Source organism: Petromyzon marinus, chromosome 10, assembly GCF_048934315.1.
Source record: "Petromyzon marinus isolate PM22_M1 ecotype Great Lakes invasive population chromosome 10, UKy_Petmar_22M1.pri1.0, whole genome shotgun sequence".
Lineage (NCBI taxonomy): Eukaryota > Metazoa > Chordata > Hyperoartia > Petromyzontiformes > Petromyzontidae > Petromyzon > Petromyzon marinus.
Window position 1 is genome coordinate 8,231,276 of NC_133676.1, and position 25,879 is coordinate 8,257,154.

At 47.3% G+C, this 25,879-nt stretch overlaps 1 protein-coding gene across 2 annotated transcripts in view; it reads left to right on the plus strand.

Annotated features, from left to right (window-relative positions):
• Nucleotides 1-2,431: 2,431 nt before the first annotated feature.
• Nucleotides 2,432-25,879, plus strand: part of LOC116940982 (zinc finger protein GLI4-like) — an 88,087-nt gene continuing 64,639 nt past the window's right edge. Inside the window, exons 1-2 of one of the 2 annotated variants that reach the window (XM_032951467.2) lie at nt 2,432-3,072; nt 18,111-18,251. In XM_032951467.2, coding sequence (XP_032807358.2) covers nt 18,143-18,251 — 109 coding nt within the window. In that variant the 5' untranslated portion in view covers nt 2,432-3,072; nt 18,111-18,142. The remainder of the gene's footprint in view (nt 3,073-18,110; nt 18,252-25,879) is intronic. The other variant, XM_032951468.2, reaches the window with a different exon arrangement.

Below are 25,879 nucleotides of genomic sequence, written 5' to 3' on the forward strand. Positions count from 1 at the left end.
GCATCATAACGTGAGTTTGTGTGTGCAGAATAGACAGTAAACTGCATACACACGTGAAATGGTACACTATGTCTACAGTATTATTCGATTATAAGAACCCCCCCACCCATTATAAAGCAAGAGTTGCAAGAGTTTCAAGTGCGTGTTCTTATAATCCGGTAGGTGCAGTGCGTTACCGAGTGCTTAACTCAATTGACACCCCATCCGCACTTTCGGGGTTGAGTCTTCCTCCAAAGCAGCTTCTTGTGGTCCGGATAATACCGGATAACGTTTAATTTGATTGATGCATGGTCGTTGGTTATGCAGCCTAGTTTTAAAGCCACGTGTACTGAATGCAATCGACCCACGGCGAGTGGCGACTGATAATCGAATGGGTCTGGCCCAGCTTCTTCCAGTCACAAACCCGATACTGACCAGCGTGGTGAAGTAGATGGTCACGACTTTGGGAGGAGGTCTTTCGTCAAACAGTGGTGTTGATGTAGGGTTGCAAGTTATATATTCGTAAATGTTACATATATAATATGAAAAGCTCTCAGCCATTGTGCATTTTGCTAAATCATGAGCGCTTACTAAATACCCACATCGTGGTCTTCTTGTCTTACGTGACACGTCAAATAAGTTTGAGCAAGTGAGAGACATCTGGGGACCCGTTTTTTGTCTTCGTTAGGACTCATCAGCACAGTATAGTCACCAATGCTCACCGCTGCAAAGTCTGCCTCTGCGAACCATATGAAGAGTCCCAACTTCTTTACACGACGGGGCCCGTAAGCTTGGCCCAAGTAAACAATCACATCTGTAAATGACGAGAACCCCCATCACAACGGAAACACTGCACAGCTCGGGAAACCACGCGTTGCTTCTTTGTGCGCGTTATTGTGTGTTGTTTCGAAATGCACACAAGACTGGCAATTCCACACTCCCTCTCATCATATTTAAACAATGATATTAGCCAGTTGTCCACAGTAAAGTCATGCATTTGCTTGGGACAACAATCTCATCATACCGGTCATGGTTACATTACCAATCTGACCAAAGGGGCACTGAATACGCGTGGTTTTCTTCTCCGTTGGAAAGTCTTCTGGAGCTCTGAGCAATTATTACTGACACAAAGCGCAAATTCTGCCCAAGTTAAAAAAACTGCTGCTGTTATTTGGGGTCGGGTACCAATTTCTTACCACACTGTATTGAACAATGTTTCAATGTTAAGCAGTTGTGTTGATCGAGCATCCATCACTCACTGATGCACTGCAGTCACTCGCTCGCCGCCGGCCTGTTCACCTCCCTGTCACTCTTCTATCGCTCGCTACTTCCGTGGTTACTTTCTCCACGAACTGAACTCATTGATTCATCCACCCATGTTGAGGACTCGGTCTACCAGACTGAATGTTTCGTCTCATTCTTGCTCTGTTCAACCACCACGAACCGCACTGCAGGGCACAATGCTTCCCTTTCTGGGTCTTCCCTCGCACCGCTGAGACGTTTGAATTCCCTCCCCCATCGTCTTTTGTCCCAAGTTCTTATAATAACATTGCTCAATTTCGCACCTCTGATTTAACACGGTTAGCTACGTGCGATGCGAAATAAGTTTATTCTTACTTCTAACACCGTTGATACTAAAACAAAACATGCAATGTGACTGGTGTTAGCCAAGCATCGCATTGCCGAAATAGGACCTCCGCATTACTCAATTGCTAATTCAAGATAGCAGCATTGCCCCTGACTGCGAAATGTTGTCAGGACCCTCCTGAAAGTGAGTTGAGACTCAGGCTTTCATGTGTAAATACAGTACGCATATTCAGAATGATGATAGTGCTACTTATTGCTGGTCGTTTGATGTTTTAGTCCAGTGCTCAGCAACTGTGTTATTTTTTTTTAAATCAACGGAACATGTATACAGACAACAGCCGTTTGCCACGGCGCTTGTGCCAGGCTAGGTTCGCCTTGAGGCTACGTGAACAATCGAAGGCTCGTTGCTGGCAGGGGGTCCACGGGACAGACCCAGGTGCCACGGGGTTGACTCACTGAGATGGCTGGCACAAACACCCAGACACACGCACGGACCTCATGCAATCGAGCGTGAGTTCAAACCCGTGACCAAGGGCTTCGCTTCTTCTCTGCTGCTGCTGCCCTTTGAAATCGCGTAATGTCCGGGCGCTAATGTGTCTGTCCTGGCTTTGGATATCCGGGCCGGCGGCAGTGGAGGCATTTGTGTGATGGAGGAAGGGGAGGAGGAGATGGGTGTGCATGGGGGGCAGGGTGACGAGAGGGAGTGCAGGGAGGATGGAGGTCGCGTTGGGAGTGGGGGGGGGGAGAGCTCGAGGAGGAGGGAGAGGAGGAGGAGTGAGCTTTCTGGGTGAAAGCGTGGCGCGGACGGGAGGAGGACGGGATCTCACAGTGGGTGGACGGGGGTGGGCTGGCTGGTAGGGAGAGGGGGGTGGTGATGGTAGTGGTGGTAGTTGTGGGCAGGGGGGTTGTTCACTGCGGAAAGGGTATATGTCAACTCGGAGCAGTTTGAGACGTTTGCAAAGGCGGAGTGGCGCGATATTAACAGCGACTGGTCGGTGGAAGTACTTTGTAGAGAGTGCTCCCATACCGGAGAGTCTCGAACGAAGCTACAAACTCCACGTGTCGCGCTCGGCACACGGGTTGGGGGGCATCTTGGGTGCTTGCGAGCGCCGTGAGTTATGAGGATTATCACTGCTGGCAGTGTTTCTCGTGGCTCTGTGTAGAACGGGGCGGTGGGTTTTGTGTGTGTGTGTGCGCGTGTGGAGAGCCGTGTCTGCTATGCGAGAGGGACAGTGAGAGAGTGCCGTGCTAGGCGCCGCGTGCTAGCGGAGGAGGATCAATGAGTGTGGTCATTGAGTGAGCCGAAGTGCGGGAAGTTTGCTTGCGGCTGAAGCAGAGAGAAAGAAGAAGGGCTGAGAAACGTGACCGACTCCCATCGCTCTGCGTGCTGCGTCTCTGGAAATCGCCGGTGTGGTTGGCTCCTGTTTTCCTCCGCCACCTTCATCATCATCATCATCTTCTTCTTCGTCGTCGTCGTCATTCGCAGTGCCGACGAGAAGAGGACAGGTAAGGCACCCCACCATCAGTGACGTGACAAGCTCCACGCTCACGCCGCGTTCATCACTGACACAGAATGTATACATTTCGTTAAAAAAAACACGCGTTTTGTATCTGAGCAAAGTAACTCGTTTTGGGCTGCTGAGAGGATATTGTAATAATCGTCAGCGTGATTTATACGCAGTCGCGTTCAAGTATGATGATTAAATTGATAGTTCATCACCAGACTGATGATGGTTCTGATCTTCGTGCCTTGTTGCAATATAAACAACTCGTTAAATAAAAGCCCCGCTGTGCTCCAACTTGCCTCGTCAGTGCTCAGCTTCCCATCCACATCACGTCCATTCGCATCGTCTAAGTAGACCAACGTTTCGGGCAATGACTCTTTGTCAGAACAGAGAGAGAGAGGGGGGGGGGAGGAGGATATCGAGATCGAAGCGTGAGTCAGCCTGAGCTCACTATTTATTTACACTCGCGGTGTCTCTGTTGCTGCCCACGTTAAGCGACGGGGTTAGGCGGGGGGATATTTCGACTAACAAAGGGACGTGCCGTGTTGAGGAGGGGGGGGGGCGGTGTGTGCTTGTTTCTGTGGTTTTTGTGTGTCACTTTTCTGAGTGTCACAATGGGGCTATGTAAATGCGAGGGGAGCGCCGAGCTCACTGCGGAGTCCATTAAGTAGTGGCTGACGTGAAGGGACCTCGGTGGAAGCAAGAGCCGGAGTGAGAGCGCCGGGCACGATTCTATGGGATGTCCAATGATCCATCCCCGTTCCATCATCCTCACCCGGGGGGAGGGGGGGGGGCTTCACTCTGTCAAGTCGCAGAGCCCCCCAAAGTTGGACTGTGTCGTCGAGCCCTCTGTCAGCCGCCCGCCCGCTCTTGTTTGTATCCGGATTAAGAGATTTGCAGATATCGATTCCAACATTGTTGGGATTATACAACAAATAGCGTCTAAAATATAGTTGCCGGATATTATGTTGTTTAGACGTTGCGAAGGAGTACTGTAATTTTATCCTTTTTTTTCCTATCACATTCTGTAAATTCATGTTGAAATGACGGCTTGTGTAATGATTTCAACGCGATTTTTTTAATACATATAACTGATATTTTGATAAAACTAAATTGATAATGATGAAGTGTGTATCATTTAAACACTTCGTAGCATAAGTGCACATTTTGAGAGAAAATAAAACCCGACTTGAGTTGTATAATAAACTCAACACATTTGGCAATTACATTGTGGCCTTGAAAGGGAAAGTATATAATAAGCGACGTTTCGGGCAATGGCCCCTCTTCATAGCACGTTATCGAGAGTGGTCAGGGCGATAGAGTGGATAAGAGATAGAGACTGCATAGTGCCGAACGGTGTGCTTGTGCACGACTGCCAATGCTATGTAAAACCATACTATAATGTTTAACATGCATTGTATGTGGATAACTAACAATGCTACGATTACAGGTAGGTATTCAAATATCTATGTGTCTCCGATTTTATACGCTAACCCAGGCTGCAATTGGGCAGCTTATTAAACTCTTGCCATCTTATTTGAAACAAGAAGATGGTCGAATGTAACTCCACACATTTGACTCCACAACCTTCCTTAGCCCCTAACCCTCACCCATCCCCGGCCGTGGACAATAAAGCCAGGACCAGATCAGACTCCGGTTCAATTGGCGGAGCCAAGTTGTGCTTGAGTCTTGTAATCACAAGCAGATGCAGGCACCCTAATCCCAGAACGCCGCCCTTGGCCACTGTTTGTCTTCGTCACTGTGTCGAGCCTCGCTATCGGTCATCCTTGGGATGCGCTTGAGTTTATTAGTTTTTTCGCTCCACCCGTTTGCGTTTTCAGTTGACTTTGCCACCAGTTCTCTCCTGGGATCACCACCGTGCCTTCCCTCCTCTCCCTTTCTCTCTCTCTCGCTCTGTATTTATTTACTTATTCAATCCTCGGCCTCCTCCCCGTGTTACCCCCCCCCCCCCCCCAAAACTCTCGGGCCGCTGGAGACCCAAAGGCATGCTGCGATGCAGAAAGCGCAACGTTAGCGCACACGTAGCGTTCACTGCAATGTTCTTTATTTAACCTGGCAGGCCCCAGGGGTTAGGGAATAGGGCCAATTTGGATTACTTTTCTCTTTTTTATGAGGGTGACCTAGATATCGCGCAGACAGTATTGGGTTTTTGTTTCCGGGTAATTGTCAAAGTATTAATTTGTGGTGTGAATTTGGCTTCAAAAATGCTCTAAATTGTGCGAATTGTGTCGCGGTCGGAAGGCACATTGTGTGCCACCAACTTTGCCAGATGTCACGTTTAGGTCGATCTTTCTAGAAAGTATAACGCCGACGGTGGGAAACAAACTGCCAGCCGCCCGCCAATTTGCCCAGTGGCGATCAAACTCAGAATTGTATTATCCATTTTCCCTTGAGGCATCGGGCTACGAAAACTGCTTCCCACACCTACAAACTTGGCACAAGTGTGAAGAGTGATTTGCGGTTGTTCGGGCCATTGCGATGGTGGTGCCGCGCGTGTGTGTGTGTGAAACAAGCGTCTGCCTTGTGTTGCTTTTACGATGGCAACTTCACAACTGCATTACCCTCAGATATTCATTTAACCCCCGCTTGTTTTTCAGCTTTAGCAGGCAATTTTTTGAATTCTCAGGCTTTAGGAACTTGCAATTTAAAATGCAGGTGTTGCTCGTGATTTACGTTAATTTTGCCACATGTCTGACGGTCATTCATAAAAACCCACCGTGCACCGTTATGGGACATTGTGATGGATATAATGGATACAATTTAATTACTTTTATGTGGAGAGATGCAGTCATGGCTGCTTATTTCTTCATTATTTAGTAGTGGGAGACGTGGTGGTGCAGTGGTTAGCACGCTGCACGGAGTTTTACTGCCAGCCACGGCTAACATCAGTCGCAGAGTAGTGATATCTGAACTGGTCCTGGACTCCCCAACCCCTTACACCAACCCACACTGACCGCAGCGATGAAGTATGGTCACACGGCCACCGTGACCAACTTGGCGAGGGAGAGGTTTTCGTCCAGCAATTGATTGACAAAGGGCTTTAAATGAAACAAGTTATACATTTTAGTTATCACAACGAGATGTAAACGTGTAACGGTGAGCTTGGCATGTAAAGCAACTGCAAAGGGGCCCCCTGCTTGAACAGTTATCGGTAACCGCAGTAATGCTTTACACATTTACGTTTGTGCCTTTGGTCTACCACTGTCCGCTGGTCATGTAGACGAGCCTGCATCATAGCCGAGCCTTGCCAATTATATTTAGCATGATGGAATTATGAAAGGCGTCGTAAATATTTAGGTTTTTGTTAAAGTCGGAGAAAAAGCATTTCCGTCAGGATGTTTAGACTTTCTCTTGCGAAGCGCTGTTGGTCGGCGATTAAAAAAAAAGCCAAAACAAAACATGGGAAATAAAAGAACCGGCAAGCATTGTTTCACAAAAGGTTTGCTTTTACGCGAGCCACTGATCAGCATCCATGCGATCGCATTTCCTAATTTAGAAAATTTGCACCATGGTTTCGAAATGATTCGGCAAGGGTTCATTTTTTGGAGGTTTGTCTTCAACATGTTTTAAATATATACGTTATCTAAAAATGTATCGCTTTGAGGAAAGATATAAGTGTTTAGTTTAGCTCATGAATAATATTTTTCGTACAAAATTCACCAAGGTAGTGGAAGCTAAAGAAATAAACGTCCATTATCCGTTCGGTCCTCGTCTTTCAGCATGGACGTATTTTGTTAGGAGGCAATCCTGCTGTCTGCAGCCGTCAATTCTCGACCCCCTCAAACCCGATAGCGTGCAGAACACTAGGGCACTTATCAGCTCTATCTGAATCCTAAAGTGTGTTCCCATGCTGCACATTGCAGTTCCTTTGCTTCTAGGGCACTGATTCACACTCCATGAGCTATTTTTCCTTCAGGAAACCAGAGGTTTTAAAATATGGACATTGGTTGGCTGTTTGCAGTCATGTGATTACTCACATTCCTGAGCAGATCTTTTCGGTTTTGCTGGTTGGGTTTTCATAAGCTTTGCTTTTAGCAGGCTGCCTCCATGCTGAGTCTGCTGTCCCAACTGGCCGGCCGCTGAAGCCACGCGTTGTGCGTCTCGCTGGTTACGTTGACACGCTGCGTGCACCATGAGCAAATGTTGCTGCTTTCTGTGTTGCGATTCGCGACTGAGACCGAACGTGTTCTCCGAGGGCCGTGAGCTCGCCCCTCGGCCTCCTCCTGACCTCGCCACAACCAGAAGAGCCGAGGCAGCTGCCGTCGCATCCCGCACGCACTGCAGCGTGACACGTGAACAACAAATTGCTTCATCCTGCACAAGGGGTGATGGTGGTGGGGGGAAAGAGAGAATTAAAGGCAGCCAAATGTTGTTTCAGCTCAGTGTAATTAAGATACTTGCACGCTGTCCCTGGGTGCAATTACAAACATGAGAAAGGCAGCATCCTCGCATCCCTCCCCCCACGCTCCCAACGTGGCAGCCCCACGAGGTGATGACAGGTGTTCAGCCGCCCGGCTCTGGGGGGGGGGCACGGCAAGCGCTCGTCATGCGCCGTTCCACAGAGTTCTGCGCACGTCACACCGTCGTGCTCTTGAGCTTGTTGTGATATTTCGTCGGGGTGTCCCCTTGCGCGCCTGCGCGCCGGATCGTCTGGAATGCGCCCCGATCTCGTCACATCTTGGAAGCTAAGCAGGGCTGATCCTGGATAGCGCGTCGATGGGTGGTCTCCATGTATGTCGAGTGTTACAGGCTACAGGGGCTGCGTGATGGGCGGCAAAGAGTAGTGCCGCGCAATCTGTTGTTGTGCTTCCATGGTCCCGCTTCTGTGCTTCTCCGCCGTCGACCCACCCGCTCTGACCAGCGTTAAGTGTGGTCGTATAACTGCCGTGACCCGCACTCATCCAGCAGTAGCATCACAAAGGGGCTGCACATGCCCCTTGAGCACACATGGGATGGCAAGGACCTCTGCATTCGAGTGTCTTTCATGGTCCCAACTGAGTCGAGGAGGATCAAAGTCTGTGTAGAGTTACTCTTCATTTAAATGCACCTTTTTCACTGGTCGTGTGCAGTCGGTGCTCTGCCGATGATGGTTTACATTCGCAGCAGAGGTGTATTGGTGGCGTATGCCAGATTAGCCAATCGTATTCATTCTTCATCAGTCTCCTGCTGGACAAAGGTGTCCCCGTGCTTCACCACCGCTGCTCCAGTACACGTTTGTGAAGGGATGGGTCACCCAGGACTCGTTTGCGAGTTACTCAACCACTGCAATCGAACCAAGGCAGCAGGGTTCATACTGCAGTGCCCAAACCTCTGTGTTGCTCTCCCCATATATATAGATGCATTTAAAACGTGCTGCTTATATTTGTTAAGTAAATGTTTGCCCTAAAATATGGTCCTTTCCCAAGGTCAATTCATCCCAGGAGGAGCTCCTGTTCAGCCGAGTTAAGGACTAAACACTCCTGTGCACCATGCCCACCTGCTCCAGCCCCACTGAATAAAACATCCCCTTTGTTGTGTCATTTACTTACATCCCCCTTTGTCAGTTCACTGCTGGATGAAGGCCTCTCAATGCTGTGACGGTCATGAGGGTGTTTTGACCATACTTCACCCCGCTGGTTAGTGCGGGTTGGTGAAGGGTGTGGCCCATGATCAGTTCAGATATCACTGATGTTAATTGTGGCTGGGAATTGAACTCAGGTGGCCGGGTTCATTGCTCATTGCGCTAACGACCATGTAACCACTCCACCCCCACTGTGTTGCATATTAATAACGCTTACAATCAGTGAGATAGTGCACCAACACTTATGCCTACACTTTTTGTCTGGACCATTTGATAGAATTGATAATCCTACAGGACGTAAAGCTGCGCTCAATGCTCCCAGTGCGATGTTTGGTGATGAATTACAGAAGCATGCGTGCCCATGGGACAAAGCATCATCTGATGTTGTGCATCACAAAGTGGCACATTTGTGGTTTGTCCTCATGACAGACCGTATTGGTGGTGATATGCGCTCTTGCAAAAAAAAAGCATTCTTTCTGCGTTAAATCATCGCGGTTTGGTGGCGAGGTAAGCATGGGATGAGATGGTCAGTTTATCTCTGAAACCCCTGCTGACGTGACGGAATTTGTATCGGGTTACGCGCCAAACATTTCTGCGCAAAATTTTCCAAGCGCATTTAAAGTTGATCTTGGGATTGTTTTCGTTTAAGTAGTGATCTCCCGATTGAATCACAATTTTGGAAGAGAGAAAAAAATAAAACAAACAAAAAACGGCTCGTTTTGAAAAGCGCGACCCAAGTTCAATAAAGTAAAAAAAAAGCGCACAATAAAAATAAACCTTTAGAAATGAAGGCAGCCACAAAGAGCCTGCTTGAGCTCCGCCTTTGTCCGCTCAAGTGCTCAGTAAATCTGAGATCACTTCCTCCGCCCGTCTCCGGTCTGCACTCCAGCCTCTGCCCCCTCCCTCGCAGGGTTAGCACAGCCGAGTTATTGCTCTTTGGGGTGCACGAGGCTGGGAGACGGGGCTGAGGGTTTTGGTGTGGGGTACGCTCGGGGGTAAGGTCGAGCAGACAACTTTGCTCTTTGTGTTTGGGTTTTTTGGGGTTACAGGCCGCTCGCTCGCTTGCCCAGTCGTCGAGTCGGATGCCTCTGTGGTCGCGGAGTGCCATTTGCCCCGTGGTTCATTGTCGCAATCGCAGCCCGTGTCGTCGAGCACGGCACGGGTGGCGAGGTGTTTTCTCTTTGCTCGTTGTGAAAGGATTGGCAAATTATAATTTGAGTCCCACCCGCTGTTTGCCCACGAAGATGATGATTATGCCGTCTGTAGCGTGCAACATAATACATAAATGCATGGTTAAGATGCACGGAGAATTTTCTAAACCTACAAGAAAAGAGTAAATCGAACGAGTGTTGTCCATGAATTGAACTTGGTTGTGGCAAATCTGCAGTGGCAGATTTTGCGTGTAAAATATTCGCGCTTCAAATTAATTAGTGATCACGCCAACTGCCGTGTCCACTTTATTAACCCCCAAAGTGTGAAGGAACGAGCTTTACATTACTTTAAACTACGGAACTGTATCTTTTTTTTTACCCAAACGTATGATAATTTTATCGGACGATCATTTGAAATTATCGCGTACAGTAGGATCTGAAGTGGGATATCCACTTAAGGAAGCTCGCCGAACAACAAGGGCACTTGCTAAGTGAATTAGCGGTGTCGGATGTCTACGCTTTTGTGGTTGCGTTCGAGATGGCAATTCCAGACCTCCCTCTAGGTGGAAAGTTTGCTAATGATGATTTATTGTTAGCACCCCCTTTTTGACCAAGCCATGGGTTGGCATTACAGTTTGACAAGCTAGTATTTGAAAAATTCTGGCCCCAAGTTCACCTGCCAAATGGTCTTACAAACTTAATAAATATCTTGTCGCTGGGCAGAAAGAGTGAGTGTGTTTGTAGCCATTCTTGAACTTGGAATCGAGGTTGCAAAAATGTTTGTTTTTGTTGTTGGTGCTGGACATATTTTGTGCATGTTGTTATTTATAGCATTTGAAGAAAATCGTAAATTAAGCCTCTTGCATCCCATGAAAAATCCAGTATGCACGCTGTACGGCAGATTTAAAGACTCATTAATATGATTACCAGTTGGTTAAATTAGGGTAACAGAAATAATACTAGCTGCATACCAGGCTGAAGCATTTTATTTGTTTACAGTATTCCTAAGTGTTTATTTTGCACACATCTGGAAATTAACAAATTCTTTCAGGATTGTGTAACAATTTGACCCTGAAGTCTCCACCGCATTGTGGTTTGAGAAACTTGAAGTTTGTAGTTGGAGCAGCGTTTTTTCTTTCCTGCTCTCGGTCATGACAATGTGACCCGTTGGATGGAGACATGAAACCTCTGCTCAGATGAAAGCTTCTTTTACTGCTGCCCTGAGTTATTGGCTCATGGCTAAGGCCCTGACCTCTGAACTTTGACACCGGTCTTTCCACCAGCCCATGAGTCAGAGGGGCAGAGGAGCCACCCGAGAACGAGTCACACATGGCTCGAGTCAGGCTCGCTCCAGTTGGTGGCATCTGCAACAAGTTAGAAGGCGTTGTTTGCGGCAAATGTGTACCTGGTCTAGACCTTAATTTTCTGCTTAAATAATTGCCTGTAGTGCTGAGAGCAGGGGTCAGTTCGAGAATAGTTTGGGAAAGAGGAACGGAGTTAACGAGAACGATAGGTGCGTTTTGCCGCATGCCTGTTCCTCTGAGGAATGCGAAACAGTAGCCGCCGGATCTTTGAACAAAATGCCATCAACTTTGCAGAGGCACTTTCTCCCAGATTTTGCACTGATTCCAGCACATTGCACAGTTGAGGTCTGTAGCAGCTTGTGGCTCGAATATTGGCGTGTCTTTCCATATGCTGGGTTTAGATGAAAAACATTGAAGAAATAGCTCTCTTTCTAATTATTTCTCTGATTACACTTGTTTATCCAGGAAAGCCTCACTGAGTCTGAAGATTCCTTTTACAGGAGGACCCTGCCAAGGTCTCACAATAGGGGGCGATGTTGCGATGTGTAATCCGAATCAAGTACTTTGCAGTTCATTTCGTTCGGATGTTTGGCCAACAGCTGTGACACACGGTTTTTTGTTTTCTATATAGTTCTGGGAGTAAACTGGAGAACCCAGAGGGAACCCATGCAGCACATTGATAGGGCATAAAAACTCCACACAGGAAGACATCCGAGTCGAAGCCATTCCCTTCTTGCGTTGAGGCACCAAGTGTTCCCACGACGCCATCCTGCCACCCTGTAAAAATGTACTGTATTTGTATAAGATGGGCACCTCGCCATTTGCAAAACAAAACAAAACAAAATTATTTATCTTTAGTAGCCACTGCTAGTTTTGTGTCCTTTGATTCCTGTGTCCTTTACAGCTGTGTACTAGTACTAATTGTCTGTGATTGTATGGAATAGATATGTTACATATAGTGGCTTTTCTCAACTAAAAATGCATTAATTGAGCAAATATAAAGGCTATCATTTGTTTGAATGCTGTTCGTGAGTAGGACATGTTTTGTGGAAGACACTACACATTTCTGTTTTTCAACGTTTTTCAATTGGGAAGAATACCACTTGTATATAAAAACAAACGAACTGGAAACCTAGATATAGGTCGCACTCACTTTTTTAGGGAAGGGGTGATAAGTAATTGGGTGGCTCAGAGGTCAGAGCGCTGAGTTGCTGAGGTCATGGATTTGAATCCAAGCAGCCGCCCGTGATTAAATTGGGTTCTCGGGTCTAGTTATTATTATTTATATATATATTTTTATTATGCTTGTTTACCCAGGAGAACCTCACGGAGTCTCGTGACTCGAGTGCTTAGTTTGTGCATTTGTTCCGATTTTGTGTAAATACCAACGGCGAGAATTAAAAACATTCGTTTAAACTATCTTGCGAAAATCTCACGAGACTGACAAAGTGCGCCCCTAGTGTGTAAAGGGTAAATAGTCTGCCGTGATGTCTTGCGAAAGGATCTCTTCTCTGATACACAGGGCACCCAGCCTTTGTACGGTTTCTAAATTGATTATTTGTCTCATGACATGGTGCCAAAAGCACACCGGGAATAAATACGGGACGATGTCCAACATTTAGCTCCACATCTTGAAAACTTTTTTGTTTAGGCATGTTGTGCAAAACGTCGGACATCACACTCACACACAGTACAACCTTGAAAAAAAACCACCCATCGGAAAGCAATACAGAACAACCGCAAAGACCTGCAATGGAATTAACTTTTGGGCCACTGTATATATAATCACACACACACATTGACTCTGTAGCAAGTCAGGTTTTATAGATGAATTCCCAGTCACGCGATATGAATTTTTAATATTCGCTGGAGGTGAACGCTGACCATATGGGTGGAGTGAGCGCTGATGTGCTGGGGTGCTGCCGGGAATTGGCTCAAACGTAGTCAAGATGTACGGCAGAGGCTTAGACCGCACCACCAGCCTCTGTGAACGCGGCCCTCGCTCAAACTCACACCCACAGAGGGAGGAGATCTTATCCTGCTCGAGTGGAATGTGGCTGCGCATGATATATATTAGGGGTTTTCATTTTGACGTTACTCACTGTCCCAGGGGCCACGGTACCACATCTCAGATGCTGCCGTGCTAATGTACGAGTTTATACTTTTAGATGCGGCCGCCGGAGTTGTTTTTTTATTCGGCTACGAAAATTGTGCTTCTTGCTGTTTTCAGCCCAGTGTGCAGCCCTAATAGGACTCTGACCGAGTAAAACAAAGTGTAGGCGTTGGCATTCCGATAAAAAAAAGCCTTTTATTTCCACCCTGGTGAGTGGCGACAATGGCTGCTCGGGGTGAGCGACGTGAGAATAATCCTACCCGGGCAGCCGCTCACAAAGGCCGCTCCGCCCCCACCCACCTCGCCTCTACCCCCTCAAATCCTTCACACTCCGCCTACCCCTTCACTCCCACTTGGGACTGCCCCCTGCAACTCCTCCATACCCCCCGTCACTCCCCCAATCCTTCCCACCACCACCAGCACTAAGTAATGACAAAGTTCCCCTGTGTAGCCGACACAAGCTGTTGGGGCAAGTGCTGTTAAGTGAGTGGCGATGAAGGTTTTGCAGTGCACATGAGCGGGGTGGTGTCGCCAGCTCCAAGCACGGGACAGCTTTGTCTCCTAAGTGCTTAGTCCGGCTATGGGAGGCTCAGGACCAGTCCAGATATTTGTCACTGATTGTTAGTCGTAGCAGGTGGCCTGGTTCATTTCGCAATGCAATGCTATCCACAGCAATACCAACCCACTCTTGTTTTTTTTTTAGAAAAGACAACGATACCCCATGTAGCCTGGACAGGCTGTTGCGTCAAGTGCTGAACCTATTAAAACCGTACGGCGCATTGAACCCCGGGCCAACCAAGTTTCATTCGCAGCCACTCCTAACATCAGCGGCGTGAATATTTGAACCAGCCCTGAGTCCACCCTCAGTCGGCACGGACATAAATCTCTACCTGGTGTGATGTTTAAAGCTCAACACTGTGGAGATCAAGGCGGCCGGGCGTTGTGTTCGGCCACACCACCCCGTCGTATACTGTGCTAGCCTTAATCGGTGCTCGAAAAAAGCACTCGATCCAAGAGTTTGTCGGCAGTATGGGGTAACGTGTTGTTCTAGCGATGATGCACGCGCACACATGTACAGCTACTGCGTGTGTGCCGACGGTGCCCCAATAATTTGCTGCCTGGAATGTCACGGTGAACAAGAGATGTCTTCTGGACCTGTGTTAACGCGTGGTGCTGGAGGAGCCCCAACAATGGCCTCCAGTTTGGCGCTGTAGTGCCCTCGCACCTGCAGCACTGCCTCTTAAATCCAGCTGGGGACAGGGACACGTGTGAGGTGGCAGTGTTAAATTTCGATTTAAAGCTTTCGTGACTGCAAGGATTCATCTTCTTTGGTTATTTCGGTAAAGTCACGTAGAATGAGAATAAAATAATAAAATAACACGATAAAATTCTCACATAAACTTCATTTTGAAGCTCTGTCGTCCAGACAGGTCTGTACCTTTCACCTGATGACGGCCGCTTGCGTTGTGGCCGAAACGTCATGAAAATTTTATTGTATTATTTTATTCTCATTCTACGTGACTTTACCGAAAGAACCAAAGAAGGTGGCAGTGTTAGATTTGGAACACTTGGCTTTTACTATTGTTAATAGGCAGTTCTAGTCTGCAGGGCTAACCATTGCCCAGCCCATGAACAGATCTGTATTTGTTCATACGCCGGCGTTTTAAGCAAGTCATTGCAGTACTTACTTGGCACCCGTAAGCGAAAGGGCATGTGATTCTGAGCAGCAGGGTGGCGCAGCAGTAACAGACGTGGCAGTAACGCTTGTGCGTCGTGGTGAGAGAGAGGCCCTGGATTCGATTTCTGGCTCAGTTGCCGTTCAGTGTGGCGTTTTTATGTTCTCCCCCCGTTAAGCATCGATTTCCTCCGGGTTCTCCGGTTTCCTCCCACAACTAAATAAAAACAAAAATCACACAATGGAATCGGTATTGACGAAACATCCAAGATTAAGAAAAAAAGACCTAAACATTTGTGGTAATAATCGTAACGTTTCTGCACAGCCCAATAAATAACGCGCTGTAAGTTGTCTTGGTGGAGTCTGGGTCGTCATCATCATCATCAGCCATGGTCCATCCACTGCTGGATGAAGGTCTCCCCATTGCCCTGAACAAGCTCTGCAATGTTGTGTCGAGGGCTCTAGCCTATAAAACCACTGGTTACTTATTACTCTGACCCCACAAACCATCTAACTCCTGTGCATTGCGTAACCTCATTGCTGCATCTCTTTGATGGTAATACTCTCAGATGTATTCTTCTCCTTCGGCTGCCATGCCATCATTAGTCTTGTCCATCGGCCATCATCCTGATCTAGCCCACATTTATTACAGTCAATGTAATGTGTCTGATTTACATGTGCTCTCTGCGTTCATTTTCTTGTCTCTTGAGTGTAATTCCCAGCACGATGAATCTGTCCTTGGCTCTCTGTGCTTCTATCAGCTTTTTCCTTTCCTGCCAGACCTCAAATTTATAGTACACGTAGGAAAATATGTTTAAGAGCAGCATAATTACAGTACATCTGAATGTATATACAAATTGTCTTCACTTTGACACGCTGAGAACTTCCAGAGAAAATGAACCTACATTTAAAATTACATCGATTGAGGTCGTGGTGTGGCCATGTGTTGTATGATGAGCAACGTGTGGCAGAAATGTAATGGCCTGCACTGGCAGTCGTGCAGAGGCTCAATTCAAAACTACTCGGCACATTTGTAATTAATACTGTATATGTTTGAGAATCGTTGACTGGCCTATGAACAAATCACTCAGAACGCAACCGATTTCATCAGGCCGCAGAAGCTAAGCAGGATTGAGCTTGGATAAGTGTTTGGATGGGTGATCATTATGCATGCCAGATTGTCATAGGTGGCTGTGGGGCCGTGCAATTTGGTGGTCAGCAGAGGACATTGCCGCAAAAAATATTTGTTGTATGGTAATTCTATGCTCCCATGATAATAGTTTTTTCCCTTTTTTATGGCAACCCAAACTGGTGTTAAGATGTTAAAACACCAAACTGAAACCTTTTACAAGGAATCATGTCTGCATTAACCACACTGCTTGTGGTCAGAATGCAAACAAAAAATATACCCTGATAATAAATGCACTGTCCTTGAAACTGATTGGTCCACACCAGAGAGCAGCTTTCTTTTGAGCCTCGTCTCAAACGGTGCTAGACCAGAGGACGCCAAAAGGCGCACAGCACAAAGACAATGCCACTATCAGAGTAATGAGAGCTCGGGGTGAGCATCTACATCACGGGACCTCCTTTGCCAGTACCAAAATATGATCAAAGGTTTTTCCCCTTTTTCTGGCAACAAAACAAAAGAAAGCTGTCTCTGGTGTGGACCAATCAGTTTCAAGGACAATGCATATATTATCAGAGTATGTTTTTTGTTTGCATTCTGCCCACAAGCATAGTGGTTAATGCAGACACGATTCCTTGTAGAAGGTTTCAGTTTGGTGTTTTAACATCTTAACACCAGTTTTGTTGCCAGAAAAACGGCGTAAAACTTATTTACACTGCGGGAGCTATCTCCGACTACTATGAGTGCCGTTTTACTTACAAGTCGGTCAAACTTTCTGGCCCTCTGATTTAGAAAGGGCCATTGCTTGGAACATCTGGCTGGCTGTATACATTCTTCCCCGCTATGCGCCGGCACTAATGACGAGTGCGGTGGGTTCCTGTGTGACTGCCTGGCTGGCAGAGACTCCGTAGGGCGAGCGAACGAGCGAGGGGCACGTAGAGTCATTGTGCAGAGTGCTGCGCCTCTACCCATGCATAGGAAGAGGAGGAGGACGAACGATGCTCTCGGTGTTTGCTCTTCCTCGGGAGACACAATGGGGGTGACGTCCGCCCTGCCACTCGCCACCAGAACGGAGAGCAAACACGTGGGAGGGCTCTCGAGCGGCTGAGGAGAAGGGCCCTTGACTTAACCACCACCCCCCCCTTTCGCCTTTAATTTTCTCAATACAGCTATGAAATTTAATTATTGCGAGTTAGCTCCCAATCGCTTCTTCTCAAAGGTCACAGGCGGTCAGCTCCTGTGTGTGCCCGTGCGTGGCGAAGTGACTGGCGGTGGAGTGGTTTTTTGACTCACGGTTGTATGGGGGGGGGGGGTTGCTTTTTCTTCTCTACACACGGACGCATTTTAAAAGTGGTTTGTAAAGTGCTTGCCCCGATTTGTGGTGGCGCGCGTCGGCAATGCGGTGACTTGACCGATGGGGTTGGTGGATCGCGACCAGATTGTGTTCATGTAGACACCCGCTTGCAGGGACGGAGTTGTGCCTGCAGGAGGCAGTAGAGTAAGTAGGTTTCTGGATAGGTTTTTTTTTAGCAGTAATTGTCTTCCCTCCACAAACTAAACATTTCCCTTGGGAACAAAACATCTGTTCCCTTTTTTAACCTGAACCACTATTTAGAATCACGGTCTTAAACGTAATCTTGAGGCGTCGTTGTATTTCGATGCAATGTGAATCAAATTTCCCCGAGTACATTCCTAGGTAATTGCTGAGTACATATCCCTGTGCAATGGTCTTTTTTAATGAATACTGTAAATACAATTTACAATCCTTTGTCAATTCACTGCTGGATGAATGCTTCCCGACAACATATTGGTTATGGGTGAATAAGGGTTGTTGGCCATACCTCACCATGCTGGTCAGTGTGGGTTGGTGAATGGAATTAACATCACCTATTCAGATATCACTCGCTCGTGATGTTACTTTGGTCAGGAATCGAATGCAGGTCGCTGGGATCAAGGTGAAATACACTAACCACTGTGAAAACACTACACTGTTTCTGTATATATGAAAAATTCAAAAGTAAAAAATTTGCCTAATAATTATCTCGGCATTTGCTTCAGTTTTTGTTGTTGTTTTCTCTTGTCCTTTGAGGCCTACTGCCCTCTGGGATGGGGCCCTGAGCAATGCCGGTTACCATGGAGACGGCGGAGCGGCCGGTGGCAGCGCCGCCGTGCAAGGCTGAGGACGTGGCGGCGGAAAGGGCCCCGGCCTCCAGCACCACGCCTCACGACGGTCAGCCCAGCACGGCCGTCCCCACACGCCATCGCAGCGCTGCACCTCACAGCCTATCTCAACACTCGGCTATTCTGCCTCCTTCTGGCTACATCACCGTGTCCACATCTCCATGCCCATCTTTCCCTGCCCATCTTTCCCTTTCCAGCTTTCTCCATCCATCTATCCTTGTCCATCTCACACTGCCCATCTCTTTATTCCTTATGCATGCATGTATGTTGAACTGTTTTTCGCACCATGCGTAGCCAACTGTGCAAATCGTGGGTGCGGGGGAAGGATAACAAACTAAACGCAAAAAGAAGTTGACCATCCCTGACCATCTCTCTTTCTCTTGTGGAATATCTCATTTTTACATCTCTCCCTGGTCAGCTTTCTCTGCCCATTGCTCTCTATACATCTTTCTCTCCCCATCTCCCCCTGCCCAGCTCTCTGTCATCTCTTTTACTCAATCACTCTTAATCTCGTACTGCCCATCTCTCTCACCGTCTCATTCTCTCTCTCTCTCTCCCGTTTTCCTCTCTCCCCATCTCTCACTGCTCATCATGGTGGTGCTTGGGTTAGGGTTATATGGGTATGTTGGAATATCATTGAATTTAAATACGAACTCACTTGTGACCATAAAACCCGTGCCCAAGTCACAGGTGAAACTGCATTCGAGTGTGAACGCGCTGATACAATGTCATCTTTCCTGCCACCTCGGAGACGTTAGAACAAAAGTTTATGATCGGACTTTGTAAGGACACTCTGCTCCTGTCGATAATGAGGGGATGCAGAAAAGGCAGCCCCCCCGCCCTTACCCACAAATTAAATTCTCTATGCTTAGCCAAGGCTGGTGTCGCGCTTGTTTTGTAAAAAAAAAAAAAACTGGGGTCCATTCCAGCTATTGTACCTGCCGAGGACCGACCGCTTTTGGGGGTCACCTCGGGCTGAAACACGAAAGCCAGCGTCGTACGTGCTGCTGGCGATGGAATGAGCGCTCTGGGGCATGCGTGATGCTGCCCACCCACAATCTCACGTGCCGAGCCAAGAAACAGTTCCCAACTGGGCAGCGTTCGCTCAGAAGGCATCCACTACGGCTTTAGGCGACGATACAAAATGCCGCTTTCTGCTCGCTTAGGCGCGTAATGTGTTGATCTGCCAAAGACTCGCGTGCGTACTTCAAAGGTAAACACGGGGAATGGTGAAGGACAAATAGAAGGTAATTGACCCTGTTTTATTAAAAAATACCAGTTCGGAAATGCGCCACCCATTCATCAGTGACTTGGGAGCTGAATCTGGAGGGCGCATTCAGCTCGCACCTGTGCAAATTTCATTACTCACGCTGCAGCAGGGCTCGCGCCCAAAAGGGAATTAAAGAATGTCTTTCATGTCCGCCGTCATCGCAAGGCATTGTGCGGCCAGGGTCAAAGGAGGTGTTGCATTTCGCCTAATAAAGAGGATAAGAGGGCTGTACGGATTTGCTCCCGTCTTGTCTCTGGCATAATCAAAGCACTGGCATGAGATGTGCTAAGTTGTTGGTCCTTAGCAACTCTGTGAGAGTTGCACTGTGCCCAACTCTCCACTGATGTGAAGTGTTTCCCACAGTGGAGTAATGTCATATTGATGACGTTTTTGCTGAGCAGTGATCACTGTAGTCACTTGTGTCTTCTAAGCCAAACAAATTCCTCCACGTGCTTCTGTTCCGTGCCTCTTCTCCAGTCACATCCATTCTTATATCTCGCTCCACCGCATCCTTACACGTCACCCTCATTCTCCCTCTACTCCTTCTGCCCCTGCACCGGTGACATCCCCATAGCCCTTCTAATCTATGGGTCTCTGTGCGCATCTGTGGGTCTCTGTGTGAGTCTATACATGCTTTAATCCATGTAGTCCTTCTAATTGCATCTTCTTTGTGCCTTCTCAACACATGCCCACACCACCTGATTCTCGCCTCCCTTGCTTTCTCAAGAATAATGGTAACCCCCGCTAAGGCTCTGGCTTCTTCATTCCGCCTCCTTTCACTTGGAGATATTCCGCCGGCTCTTGCAAAAAAAAAACAGGCTCAAGCCGGCGCTCACCCCCGGTGCTCCGCGCCGTCAGTGGCGACAGACGAGCCGTTGTCTCTTCTGACATTCGCGCGGTGACTTTGGCAAAGGCTGTTGGGTATGGATTTAGAGGCGCGCTTATCGCTTGACGTGCGATTGATGTTGAGGCTGACCCGTCGAGGGTGAGGCACGGAGAGACCAGACACCAGACGCTTCTTGCGGTCTAGGGGACCGACCCCGAATATCTCGATAATGGATCCCAGGCTGGAGCCGACGGACACGGCTTCACGTGGAGATGGCCGATAGTCCGAGGCACTAAAACCCTAACGAGCGAGCAGGCGCGGGATATCTGTCCGCGTTTTCTGAGCCTTAATCTCGCCTGAGCTCTGGGGTTGCTGAACCCTCCAAGTGGTCAACTCGGATTAAATTTCTTTAAACAGTCCGACGGTCAACAAACACTTACCTTTATGCACTGTGTGCTCTTAAGTGAGACCTTATTGAGAAAAGCAATAAAATAAATCGACTGGCTGAAAAACACTGAGAGACCCTGAAGTAAATCTTTACGCAGACTGTGGTAAATTTGTGTGAACTGGTTTTCTTTTATTTTTGTGCTTGGAGTGCAATGCTGCAGAACATTAAATGTTCTCAGCCAGGCGTCGCAATTTTAGTTTGAATGTTGGATAGTGGAGACTTGTTTAGTTTGCATAATTCTACGTAAAATAAATCCTCCTGCTGTAATTAAAATAATAAACATTTTTAATGCCCTCCGCACAAACTTTAAAATTGTCAAATACCAAGATTTGACAATTTTACGATACTGCCATTTCCACATTGTGTCTGTTTAAAAAAAACACTATTGTGCTTGTGTTTAAATATATTGTGGTGTTTACCGACAGCTTAAGTAATGTTTTTTTTTTAAGGGGGCAAAAAAAGAAATGGCCTTGTTGGAGAAACATTTGAACTCCCAAACACTTTGTGTTCTCCATTAAAACAACACGGCTCATCCATCAGGAGGTGAGAACAAAGCCGCTGGCCGGCGGCGCGAGAGAGCGCCGCGGCGGGCGGCTCGTGTTCACGCGCCGCCCCGGTGTTGTTGGTTCCGGGGGGGTTGGGGGAGAGAGAAACGCGATACAGTAAACAGGGGCTGTCTGGCTCTCAGCTCAGAGGCATTGGGGTGTGCGAGCGCTAAGGGCACGGAAGGGGCGAGGAGGGTGGGTGGGGGGGGCAGCCAAGTGCGGGGGGGGGGGGGTGCGGCAGGTTAGATGGATCGCGAGCATCAAGTGCGGAATGGGTAATGCGCGCGGAATGGAGAATACCACGACAGCAGTCCCACGTGTCCGCAAATTAATTCGATTGCGCATGGGAGGGAATTATAAAATGTGCCCTCCGCCTTGGCCCTTGTACGAATGCACATTTCTATTTATCAGATTGTTGGAAGCTCAACCTGTGGTCAACCAACTTAATTATTTTTTCTTCCGAGGAACTTATCAGTTCCGCAAAGACTTTTGCAAAGTAAACTGTGGACCCTCTGACACCCAATTAAGTTACAGCCTTCTCTTCCAATCGAGTGAGATGTGTGTGGGACTCGCAAATCAAATGGGCAATACACAGCTTGTGGTTTAACAAATGCATCTGGCATCTCCAATTCACAGAAGATATCGATAAATGCAATCACTTTTCATCTCGGTGGCTGAAATTTGACTGCGCGCCTTGATGTGTGGTTAATTTGCTATAGAACAGCTGCTGTCAAGTCCAGCAACCGCCTGGCATATACGTACATACACATGCCTAAACGAATGACCGCAGTCTGACTTCAGTGAGATGGCCAAATGCCCAAAAGTCATTGCGCTAAAGTTTTCTGCTCCACTGAACTCAAATCTTTTCAGATCAGTAATTATGGATAATTGATAATAATTAGTATCAAACAACGGGCCTGAGCTGCCAATTAGGGCAACTGTAGATAACTCGGACCCTTTGATGAGTGGCAACAACGCATTGCTAATTATTAAAACGCCCACACCACTTCGTAAATGAGATGTTGCATCAGTTGTTAATCGTGAAAACGTTTTTTTTTAAATAAATAGAGCACTTTACAAGGAACACAAAACAAAACCTTTTATTTTCATTCAATTCCCCCAAAAAATACTTTATTGCAGACCTTTTGCTTTTATGCTTGACTGCGCCCTCTAATTGTGAGTGAATGAGCATCGTGTGTGGCCCTCTCTTGGAAGAGTTGCTTTAAAATGTCCAAACCCTTTAAGGAGCAAAAAAATAAAATAAAAAAACGGGCTTTAAAAAAAAGGATTTTTCATTATAAGCTTTTCAAGTCCACGTGGGCCGAGATAATGCGATTTGTTCCAGACCAGGCCATGGCTCCCGCTTTGTGCCGGTTGTGGCTGAAGGTGCAGTAAATCCAGAGTCTTCACCCCTCTCCCCTCCGCCCACTCCCCCCCCGCCCTCCCCTCTGCCCCCCCCTCCCCTCTGCCCCCCCCCCTCTTCCTACCGCCCTCGCTCATACCCTTGTGTCCGATGGAACAGGGATGGGGCTTTTACGTCGCACAAAACAGACCCACGCTGAGAGCCAAAGCCACTGCCAGCAGCCATTTCTCTTCTTGTATATATATTTTTAGAGCTCATCGTCAACTTCACAGCCGTACGGTCCGCCACCATGACGCAAATATAAATAATACACAAAAAATATGCGCTGTAACGCTTTTCAACATGCGTCTTCCAAAGTAATTAATGTTTAGAGAACATACAGTACACAGGTCGATCGCATCGCATTGGATGTTAATAATAATAAAAAAATGAAGTGGGCTTGGGCAGGACACGTTGCCGCTAGAAGGGATGGTGGATGATGATCAAGAAATAACGTTGGAGTGGCAGCCAAGGGATGGAACTCGTCCGAGAGGGGTCCAACTTGGAGATGGAGCGATCAAATCAGCTCGTGTGCAGGAGGTGGTGTGTGGAATATTACATCACAGCTTGGGAAGACGTTCATCCAGCACTGATGGTGATAAATACACACTTAATAATTTACAGCATTTTGTCGATCCACTGCTCGCTTAAGGCTGTGATGATGTGGGAGTAGTTTGACTGTAACCTGGCGACACTGCTCAGTGCGGATCGGTGAAGATAATTGGGTGGGCCAGGACTTTACATGGACCAGTTCGGATATAATTCGCCACTGATGTTAGCCGTGGCATGAAATCAAGATTTTCGAGGTAGGCCTCATTTCTCTGGGTTCACAGCGCAGGGCGCTAACCACTCCACCCCCGGAACTTCTCCTTGCAAACGTGAGTTGTTTTGCAGTAAGTCTCTATCCTTTATTTATAACCACATGAGAGCTTTTTGAGACAAGTCTCCTTTGCCAAGGTAGACTGAGGGGAAATACTCTCCATGTAGAGGAACAAGGGAAATGGGCTACACATTTAATGCAAAACAATTCCGTGTTCTGTTTTCCTTGTTACTCGTGCCAACACTTCTAAAAGCAACAGATGTTACATTGGAAACTCTAGATATTAAACTGCATGCTTCAATGGGACTGCCATTCTCTTTATCATCATCATCATCATTATTATTGCTACTACTGCTGCATTAGTGCTCTCGTCACTCGCATACCGGTGGTCAGTCACCTCCCTATCACTCTTCTACCATGATTACTTTTACACATGAGCTTCACTCATTGATTCCTCCACTAATGTTGAGGACTTGGTTCACCAAACACTGACTCTTTCGTCTGTCTCCTCCACACTGTGTTCAACCTCCAACCTGCAGGTCAAAACACTTCTCTTTCTGCTTCTTACCCACCCGCTGCTCCACTTTGGAATTCCCTCCCATCATCTCTGTTCCTGATCTCTTCTAATAACCTTGCTCAATTCAAGAAACGCGTTCACTCTTATCTATTGCATCTTCATCGGTGCCGTTTGTTTCTGGCCATTTGGAGTTGTGGGCCTTTGGGAGCATGCGCTTAGCAGCCCTCGATAAAATATAATAACGATGAGTTCATTGTTTTAGATCTCGGACGCATGCTGTGTGGCCACCAGAGCGTTCAATTGTTGCATTTGGTCAAGAGGCATCGATGGGTAACAGGTTACTGGAAATTTGCCACTGTGATCCGAGTCTCCTCCAACTTGGGACTACGGTAATGGCCTGGCTTTTTTTCCCCTCCCTTTCGTTTTTACCGACAGGTGCTTTTAATTTCCCTGCATTCTTTTGCCGAGCTCACGGCGGAACTTACCGTGGAGGGGGAGGCGCTCGTGAGAGCCGAGGCAGGAGCAGAGGGGGGGGGGCATGCTTTCCTCACCGCATGCGGAGCTCCGCATGAGATTTTGCGGCAAAACCGTTAATAAAAAAAACACACGGCGGTGGAGCGACGGCCCAAAGTAAAGATCATCGTTGTAATGTTTTACGGGTATTTTTCCGTACAGTTGTATTGTTGATATTGAATACTGTATTGCAAGGATGAACAGCCTCCAGCCAACTAGGAATGTAATTCTGTATCATTATTATTACAACTAGCAGCCCCCACGTTCTTCTGATGTGACCATCCATTCGTCCATCCCGCCAGCCAGCCAGCCAGCAAAACTTATTCCTAATACAGCAGCCTGCACGTCCTATGGATGTGACTGTCCATCCATCCTTACAGCCAGCCGGCTAAACTTTTTTTTTAACGTAATGTGACTATTGATGGGAGTGTTTGACTGTTTGGAGCACGAGTGTTATAAGTTTGATAGTGCACAGCCGCATAACGTGTCTCGCACACAGTGGGCTTTGACGTGCGGTATCTGACTCAAGGGAAATTTGCAGATGTGCGGAGATTAAGTGAAATTTATGGCCAACGAGTGCAGTATTCGGTTGCGAATACTTTAAAAAAGAAAATAGCTTTGTGTTGTTTTGATTTCCATGTTCCTTTGTCATTTACTGCCTTGGCAATACATTTTAACACATATTTTATATTTTATGAGCTTTTGCAGACATTTTATATGCTGGCTTATGTTTGCTTGTACAGTATAAAACACATTTTTCAGTGAAAAAAAATCCCATTCCTGCGTTGGTTGCAAAATATATATCATAATGATCATTATTATGATCCTTATGTGCTGTCATCATCATCATCATCGTTTGAAGCGACAAATCATGAGTGCCAATCGTGAACACTGTGCGGTCTGTTGCATATTCTCTCACACTTGACAGATGTTGATGATTGAAGCCTCCACACTCATGGCCTGGACTTAATTTTTCATTGAATATTTCCCGCGTCGCTGGTAAACTGGAGTCGGTGACACGTGACTCATTAGTACCCACATCCACAGTGAGAGGTATACTGGATGTGCTATGCCGGGTGGGGAAATTAAAAAGCTCTGCTGACAACCATTAATTGCCAGGCTTTGGCAGAGGCTTGGAAGTCAGCAGCTGGGAAGGAAGCTGAGCATCCAGCGCATGGCGCCGGGCGTTACTAACCCCCGATCGTCCTTGTCAATCTTCTCCCCCCAAAAATTAAGGAGGCTGGAATGTTTTGAGACGCCCGCTCTCTAATGGCACTGGTGTGAGACAGAAACCGCTGCTCCCTTCTTCCCCCCCAGGCTACCCGCATCCCCCACC